This window comes from Octopus bimaculoides, chromosome 5 (genome assembly GCF_001194135.2).
Source record: "Octopus bimaculoides isolate UCB-OBI-ISO-001 chromosome 5, ASM119413v2, whole genome shotgun sequence".
NCBI lineage: Eukaryota > Metazoa > Mollusca > Cephalopoda > Octopoda > Octopodidae > Octopus > Octopus bimaculoides.
Window position 1 is genome coordinate 78,837 of NC_068985.1, and position 9,940 is coordinate 88,776.

The 9,940-nt window shown below is 38.8% G+C and overlaps 1 protein-coding gene across 8 annotated transcripts in view; it reads left to right on the forward strand.

Annotated features, from left to right (window-relative positions):
• Positions 1-9,940, forward strand: part of LOC106873773 (E3 ubiquitin-protein ligase MIB2) — a 58,923-nt gene that overhangs the window by 40,443 nt on the left and 8,540 nt on the right. For all 8 annotated transcript variants that reach the window (XM_014921273.2, XM_014921276.2, XM_014921277.2 and 5 more), the window contains exons 9-11: positions 755-930; positions 3,180-3,322; positions 5,961-6,011. In XM_014921273.2, the coding sequence (XP_014776759.1) occupies positions 755-930; positions 3,180-3,322; positions 5,961-6,011 (370 nt within the window). The remainder of the gene's footprint in view (positions 1-754; positions 931-3,179; positions 3,323-5,960; positions 6,012-9,940) is intronic.

The following is a 9,940-nucleotide window of genomic DNA, read 5'->3' on the forward strand; positions in this document are numbered from 1 at the left end:
GCCACGCTCAAAATGGTGTCTTTTATGTGCCACCCGCACAAGCCAGTCCAGGGGCACTGGCAACGATCTCACTTGAAAATCCTACGGGAGCCAGTCAGGCGGTACTGGCAACGGCCACGCTCAAAATGGTGCATCTCATGTGCCACCCGCACAAGAGCCAGTCCAGGGGCACTGGCAACGATCTTACTTGGCTTGCCGGGTCTTCTCACGCACAGCACATTTCCAAAGGTCTCGGTCAGTAGTCATCGCCTCGGTGAGGCCCAATGTACGAAGGTCTTGCCTCACCACCTCAGCCCAGAATAATATTATTCCATAACTATTTCTTTTAGTATGGCCAGTTGTATGAATAGGCTCTTCTTGGCTTGTGTTTTATTATTGCGACATTTGTTCCATTGTAACTTCATGCTGTGATGTTTATCTATTGTTTATTTTCATTGACTGTATCATGATGTTTGTGATTGGCAAGTCAATATTAACTCATTCAGTAATAATTGAACTGAATGTTAACCACTAATGTGTGTTTTGTTCAATACAATGATCATAAATATTGTCCTAACGTAGAAAGTAGAGTAAAAACAAAAGATAATGGGAAATGGACTCGACTGGAGATGATGTAGGAACTCAACAACATTGTGTAATCAGTTTAATTACTGGGTAAACAAGCTACATGAAGATGTAGTTGAACTGTTGTGCAATCTATAATGTAAATATTGTGTAATCTTTTACTCATTGTTTTATATTTCATCATTTGTAGTGCTGCACTGAGCTCAAACTGAGAAATGAAAACCGGCTCTCGGGTGTAGTGGTTGCTAGTTACCTGGCCCTCCAGGGAGCTGACTTTTACTGTAAAAACAAAAATGGCATAGCACCACTGGACCTCATTAAAAATGCAAAATTGAATATTAAAGTAATGACATTATTCCCACCACAGTAAGTATTCACTATCGATGACAAGATAAACCAGTACAGTTTCTATTTTTTATATCATCATATTTATATGTTTGCAATGTTTTAATTTAGCTGTAACTAGGGGTAGATTTCTATCCAATGGTTTCTTATTTGGTCCTTCAATGTATGATTATGTAAGGAACTATGCTTTTAATATCTGTCTCAACAGATTTCCAAAATTTCCTGGTGGATGGCCAGATTTTGTTCAACTGTAATGGTGGGGGAAGACACACGATGCCAGCCACCGAAAGGATCAATTTGATAGCTGGACCATTTCTCACAATCCTTTTAATCATACAATGATAGTGTATCTTTGATTGACCTGAAATCATCAGGAAGTTAATGGTGCATAGAAATATGACATTTATTGCAGTCAACTCATCAATTTTGAAAAATGTTGTCAAGTTTTGTACATATATATTGTATTGTATTCTCAAAGCGTTCTTCTATTTTAGAACAGTGACTTGTTTTGTTACATCAATCTCCTATATATGAAGCTATAGCAATTGTGTCTCATCTCTCAATCCATAAAATTCAAAACCAGATGTCTAAATATGGAGGACTTGTTAAACAGATTAGATACAATTAAGTGTTTTATATTGTTGTTGGCACTCCGTCGCTTATGACGTCGAGGGTTCCAGTTGATCCGATCATCGGAACAGCCTGCTCGAGAAATTAACGTGCAAGTGGCTGAGCACTCCACAGACACGTGTACCCTTAACATAGTTCTTGGGGGAGATTCAGCGTGACACAGTGTGACAAGGCTGACCCTTTGGATTACAGGCACAACAGAAACAGGAAGTAGAGTGAGAGAAAGTTGTGGTGAAAGAGTACCGCAGGGTTCGCCACCATCCCCTGCTGGAGCTTTAGGTGTTTTCGCTCAATAAACACTCACAACGCCTGGTCTGGGAATTGAAACCGCGATCCTATGACTGCGAGTCCGCTGCCCTAACCACTGGGCCATTGCGCCTCCACAAGTGTTTTATATATACATATATTAATAGTTGTACATGGTCTTATCAACAAGTATCCTGAGTGTTGCCATAGTAATGATGCTAAAGCACACAGAGTGAAGCTGCTTGGCACAGATTGACCTTAATCTCTGTTGTGCATGCTCAGCTTTAACATTCCAGCTCACTTCCACTGTTTACAGCAGTGCTTGGGAGGAAGGTGTGTAGCATGTGATTGTCGCATTGACATAGAAAGTTGAGCAGAGAGTCTGCATCAAATTTTGCCAAAAGCTTGGCGATACCTGCTCAAAGGCCTATACAAAGTTTCCAAAAAGTTTTCCTCATTCTTGACACAATGAAGGCGATCTTCTGCAACTGAAACCCAAGTGTCTTCTTGGTCAGCTGAAAGTTTTGGTACAAATTTGGCAGACATGCGTCTCATACCCAAATGAACTAAACTGTAACTAACCTGTGCATCCTCGGATAACTCAAGGATGGTGAGTTGACAGTTTCCCCTCACTGCTGCACGCACATCTGTAATGTCTTTCTCAGTTGTGCTGGTTGTGAGTCTCCCAGAATGTTTGTCAATATCAACGTTTTTTTCAGCCATCTTGGAAACATCTAAACCACTTGTATGCTTGTGTGTGGCTCATACACCCCTCACGATACACATTCTGCAACCTTGCGTAGGTCTCTGAGCAGGTATCGCCATGTCAACTTTCTTTCTCATGGTCAATGCAACGATCACATACTACACACCTTCCTTCCAAGCACTGCTGTAAACATCAGAGGTGAGTTAGAACACTAAAACTTAGTGCGCATGCACAGATTAAGATCAATCTTCGCCAAATGGTTTCACTCTGCATGCTTTCAATTTGTTACTATGGCAACAGTCCAGATAATTATTGATCAGACCTCATATATAGACACAAACCTGTGTACATGTATATTTGTTCATAAGAAATGGAGTCTAGAAGTGAAGTATGGATTTTGAATATATGTAGTGCACTGTGTGCCCACCTGTTTTTCTGATGTATCAGAGTCAAGACATATATTGAACAATATCTGTATAAATATACACATGTATGTGTGTGTGTGTGTGTGTAGCACTTATATACACATAAATCTGTCTGTACGGAATTGTTTAAAACAGAATTTGTGTGACACACATGATGGTCACAGCAGAATTTCATAATATTTTGTACTGCAAACATGTATACCATGTAATATTTGTTATAAAGGAATGTTGTTGATGGGATGTGTTTATATTTTGTTACATAGATGTCGCTGGTGTCAAGAGAAAAAGGCCTCTGTCACACTTCATCCATGTCAACATATTCTTGTTTGTGAGAACTGCTGTTCTGAAATGACATTTAAGAGATGCCCCATGTGTCGACAAAGCGTACTCAGGAAAAGTGGATTTGGTAAGATAATTTATGGTGATCTGTTATTGACATTATAGTGTGGAATAATGTACTTCGTGCTTTTGTGTAGTCCCAGGTTTGTCATAATGTGACAAATTTATGATAGGTGTCTCTGAGGTCTTTTCTTTGTGATAGTATATCTATCATTACATCCACTAGATATTGTCTTTATCTAATTTTAAGATTTGTCACACTTGAAGAGTGTTGTGGTTTGTGACATAAGACTAATGAATAATGATGAATGATAGATAGTAATTAACTGAAATTTCAATAAATCTCCAGTGTTCTATTTGTAAACATGAACATTTTACTTTCAATTGTGAGTGATTAAAGGTGATTAATGATTTACTAGTGTAATGGGGAGCTGATAAAGACAATGTTACTCACAAGAACATCAGAGTCAGCTTTGATAAAGTAGGAGATTCAATGGCAAAATCTCAACTGAGAGTTTAAGGACCAACATCAGAGAGTGAAGGCCTAGTGGTTAGGCTGTTGCACTCACGATCACTGGGACAGGAGTTCGATTCCCAGACAGGGCACCACATTGTGTTCTTGAGCAAAACTCTTCATTTCATATTGCTCCAGTCCCTTCTTTCGATCAGGGATGGAGAATGTTGGCCTGCTTGGTTAGCCAACAGATATCATTTGAAGCCTAAAACAATGCATTGTGGCCAGAGATGTCTAACAGCATCTGACAGTCCATTTGGTCACGTGATCATGTGACATTTTTTGGATAACACTTTCTATTCATATAAACATTTATATTCTCACACTTCTCAGTTTCTTAATGATATTAATACTAATAGAAGCTCAGTTTTGTTTGTCTTTCACAATTTGGTTTTAGTTCTGATTTGATTGTTTCGTTCAAATTACCCCATGAAACCGTGCCGTTCTTGTTTTACCTGGGAAAGGAATTACAATTAGTACTTTGCACAATTTTTCATGGCACTACCATAATAGCAACTGTGCCGAGACACAATCATCATCATCATCATCGTTTAACGTCCGCTTTCCATGCTAGCATGGGTTGGACGATTTGACTGAGGACTGGTGAAACCGGATGGCGACACCAGCCTCCAATCTGATTTGGCAGAGTTTCTACAGCTGGATGCCCTTCCTAGCGCCAACCACTCCGAGAGTGTAGTGGGTGCTTTTACGTGTCACCCGCACGAAGGCCAGTCAGGCGGTACTGGCAACGGTCACGCTCAAAATGGTGAATTTTACGTGCCACCCGCACAGGAGCCAGTCCAGGGTCCCTGGCAATGATCATATTTATTGTTAATGAACGTCACATGTTCTTTAGTCAGATTATATGCAATCTATCTTGTACTGTAATGATAGACAGTGTGCTATTCTATTTCCCATATCCCCATTAATATGACATTTAATTAGCCATCATTCATTACCATTCTTACATGTCTATGTCTGGAATGTAACCTATTTTCTCATAGCATCATCTTGTACCCTCACCTAACATTTTATAACTTGTTACTCTTTATGTAATTTCACTGTTTTTCTTGGGTACAAGACCACATCCCTAAAAACTGGGATTATTGACATCTATGGTTTAGTAAGGTCCAGATGGTTCTGTGTCTTGGCTTCATTCCATAGGAAACAGTATATTGTGAAACGTTCTGTATATTTATTTGATACAAGGTAGATGTACCTTATAAAGCTTGTAGAGATATTTTCAATTAGTTGATCTCAGTTAGCATTAGTGACAAATGTTGTATAGTAGTGGTGATGGCATGTGGTGTGAGTAGGGTTAACATATTCCTTGTAATATCTTTTTATTTTAACAATGACATCAGAAAGACAGTTTCTATCAGTTAAACCCTTCTGCAAGGGAATAAATTTTGCTTCTTGAAATTTGCTGGGTTTCACCATATTGCGATCCACCATATTGATAGAGAGGACATCAAGAATGTGAAAAACTTTGATTGATATATAGATTAGTACTCTTGAGTACCAGGTCTTCTGTGCCTTCTGTGTTTTAGGAGGACTAATACCACTTTCTGTTCCACCTGTGTAGAAGTAATCATTTTTCATCCGGAAAGAAAGCTGCTTTATTTAGGAGGACGAATGATGTTCAGATGTCTTAAAGTATCTCCTGAATCAATTGACATTCTGGTGAAGTGTATTGTGGAGAGTTAGAATTAAGGATTACAGAAAGCAAAGAGAGCAGGTGTATCTTGATCCTACCTGATCATGTGGTGTGTCATGTGTTTGTAACCACATCTTTGATGACCAACTTAGTTGACATTGGAATTAAGCAGAAGATGAGGAGAATGTCGGTTAGTGAAATCTAGAGGAGAGAGGACAATGCCGTGTCATAGATTTGGCACAGATATAAGAAAAGAAAGACAGAACAAAGAGATAAACAATGTCATCGAGTGATAATTAAATGAGATAATTGCAACATTGATAGATTATGTAGGATGCCTTACTAGAGAGATAAAGTTTAGGGATGTTATTCTATTTAACTGTACGCCTAAATATTGAGCTCTTACATGGTAACACTGTTGAAACAGTAGAAAGGTTGATCTTCAATGAATGAAATGTTTCATGAAAATGAAATATAGATTAGTAACAAAGAAATTCTACCATGAAGTATAAAACTTGGAAATATTTATTTCAGAAAGTCCAATGTTTGAAGAGAAAGAAGTGCAGACAGTTTCAGATGCAGTTAGTGAGTATAAATTAACAGTAACTAATTGATTTCTATAACGTTCAACTTCAGGTTAAGCAAAACGTTTCAAGTGAAAGCTCCACAGGTTTCATTCCTAATTTCCATTTAAAAGGTTATCTGAGAAGTAATTCTATTTAAGAGATTACTGAAATTTCATAAAATCAGGGTTAGCATGGTTGGTAAAATGGACAAAGTCAGACGACACAATAGAATTAATAGTGCCGTCTGACTGGCTCCCATGCCAGTGGCACATAAAAAGCACCCACTACAATCTTGGAATGGTTGGTGTTAGGAAGAGCATCCAGATGTAGAAACCTTACCAGATTGGAGCTTGGTGCAGCCTCGTGGCTTGCTAGTCCTCAGTCAAACCGTCCAACCCATGCCAGCATGGAAAGCGGACGTTAAATGAAGATGATAATGATTGTCTTTTAGAATAGAGAACTAAAGTGTTATTTATGTGTAAACATGGGACTTAATTAGAATATTTTTGTTTCTTTTTCTGCTAAGATTTCCGATAGGTTAGGGTTGTTGTTGATGTTATTGTCGAGCCAGATGTCCGTCAAATCATGTCGTCTTTTGATGGGGTAGATATCCAGAATGTCTTTGACTAGAATATATATTGAAGTTGTAAATTAAAACAATACTATATTAACTCTGTATAAGAATATTGCTCATTAAATTACTTCTAATTAATGTTTAATTTTATATTGAACTGTGAACATCTGTTTACATTTAAACAAAGTATTGGTATTAAGATGAAATATACAGATAGGAATAAAATATGAGTTGTTGGTGTGATTTGAACACACATATCCCTGTTGGTAACTGTATATGATTAACACCAGCTATATTCCTGGAATAACATTTATTATCCATATAGGCATTCTTGTATTCACACTTATTGGCATTTAGATGATATCAATACTAAGAGAGGAATAGTTTTCTGAGGCTTTACCTTTAAGTTTTGCTTCTGACTTGGTTGTTACATTCAAATTAGATTACGAAATCTGGTGATTGTTATTTGACCAGGAAAAAAAAAAATTACTATTTCATTTGGTGCTGGACCTGGTAACCTTTTACCTTGACTGCTTATGGAACTACCATAATATCAACTATGCTGAGACACAATCGTATTCATTGTAATGAATAACACATGTTCTTTAATCGAATTATATACAGTCTGTAAGAATATATAGTATCACAATATCAGGCAATGTCCTATTGTACTTTCCATATACTCTATTAACATGATAATTAATCTGCTATCATTCAGTAACTCTTTTATACTTGTATATCTTAAATTTAATCATATTTTTTTTGTCACAGCATCATCTTCTACCCTCATCTTACATTTTACTCCTAGTTACCTTCTGTGCATTTCTACTGCTTTTCTTGGATACAAAACCACATCCATACAAACTGAGATTATTGACTTCTCTAATCCTGTAATGTCTAGATGTTCTTGTGTCTTGTCTTCATTCCATATGAAATAATATGTGAATCGTTTCTGTGTATTTATGTGACACTAATTAGATATATTTTATAAAGCAAGATAGTGACATTTTTAATTAGTTGATCTCAATTAGCATTGGTTACAAATGTGGTATAGTAGTGGCGATGGAGTGTAATGCGAGTAGGGTTACATATTTCTTGTAATGTTCTTATATTAATAATGCCATCAAAGAGACAGTTTCTGTCAGTTAAGCTCTTCTGCATGGATGTAATCTTGTGTCTTCGAAGATGTTTGTCACTGGGATTTTGCTCTTTTGAAGTCAACCACATTGATATAGTAGATATGAAAGGAGCGGGCAAGAATTTTTGACTAATGTTTAGAAGGGGTTTGACAGAGATCTTTTCTATTCTTGTGAACCAGGCCTTATGTACCATTTCAGATATTTTCACTGCAATTGGTGGATGTCCAGATGAGCATAAGAAAATGTAAGCCAAAACCATATTGTTCACCACTTGACCATTGATGATCAGAACGTCTCACAATAATATAATGTAGATTAGCAGAGATACTCGGCCTTGCTTGGGATTAAAATAGCATAGTTGTTTTATTGTTTTACTTGTTTCAGTCACGTGACTGCGGCCATACTGGAGCACCGCCTTTAGTCGAACAAATAGACCCCAGGGTTTATTCATTGTAAGCTAGTACTTATTCTATCAGTGTCTTTTGCCAAACCGTTTAGTTATGGGAACGTAAACACAGCAACATCGGTTGTCAAGTAATAATGGGGGTACATACACAGGCACAAACAAATGCGTGCGCACGCACACACACAAATATGCACATATCTACAACAGACTTCTTTCAGTTTCCATGTACGAAATCTACTTGCAAGGCTTTGGTTGGCCTGAGGCTATGATATCGTCGTCATCATCGTTTAATGCCCGTTTTCCATGCTGGCATGGGTTGGACAGTTTGACTGGAGACTGGCAAGCCAGGAGGCCACACCAGGTTCCAGTCTGATCTGGCAATGTTTCTACAGCTGGATGCCCTTCCTAACGCCAACCACTCCGAAAGTGTAGCAGGTGCTTTTTACATGCCAGCGGCATGGGAGCCAGTCAGTCTGCACTGGCATTGACCACATTCAGATGGTGCTTTTTATGTGCCACGAGCACGGGGAGCCAGCTAGGCAGTGACCCACACATGGATGTATGGTGCTTATTGTGTGCCACCAGTACTGATAATGGCCACAACTACAATTTCCATTTGGTTGTGATTTAATTTGATTTTGATTTACTTGACTCAATAGGTTTCCTCAAGGATGGCATTTTGCCCGACGATTCAAAGGCACTTTTTAAATGGGCTGCTTATGCGACACGGGTGTAGGCTATGGCTGTGATCTCACTTTCCTTGCCGAGTCTTCTCAATCACAGCATATCTCCAGAGGTCTCAATCTTTCGTCATTGCCTCTGTGAGGCCCAACATTCAAAGGTCATACTTGACCACCTCATTTCATATCTTCCTGGGTCTACCTCTACCCCGGATTCCTTCAACTGTTTGGGAGTGGCACTTCTTCACACAGCTCTCCTCATCCATCCATAGTACATGACCATACCAACACAAACGTCTCTCTTGCACACTGCATCTGATGCTTCTTATGTCCAACATTTCTCTCAGGGTGCTTACACTGTCGTGTGTGCACACTGACATAACACATCCAGCGGATCTTGCCAGCTTCATTTCTTTCGAGCCTACGCATGTCTTCAGCAGTCATGGCCTGTGTTTCACTGCTGTGTAGCATGGCTATTCGCAGACATGCATCATACAATCTACCTTTCACTCTGAGCGAGAGGCCCTTTGTCATCAGTAGGGGTAGAAGCTTTCTAAACTTTGCCCAGGCTATTCTTATTCTAGTGGCAATGCTCTCTGAGCATCCACCCTCACTACAGATTTGGTCACCTAGGTAGCAGAAGCTATCAACTACTTCTAGTTTCTCCCCCTGGAGTGGGATGGAATCAGTTTTCTGAGCATCTATGGTGTTTATTGCCCCTGGGCATCTGCTACATAAAAAAGCTATCTTCCCAGTTAACCTTCCTTTGATGTTGCTGCACCTCTTATGCATCCATAGCTTACACTGGGTACATCTTATAGAGTTTCTACCTATACCTTTTCTACAGATTGATCAGGGCCAGCTACCTGAAGGCGTTTGTGATGTGTTTGCCTTCCTAATTACTAGGACTTTGGTTTTTGCAACATTGACTCTAAGGCCCTTCGATTCTAAACCTTGCTTCCACACATGAAATTTCTTCTAGTTCTGGTTGTGATTCTGCAATGAGAGCAAGGTTGATTTTTATTATAGATTTGGAGCCTGGTGTAGCCATCTGGTTCACCAGTCCTCAGTCAAATCGTCCAACCCATACTAGCATGGAAAGCGGACGTTAAACAATGATGAACGATGATACATACATACATACATATA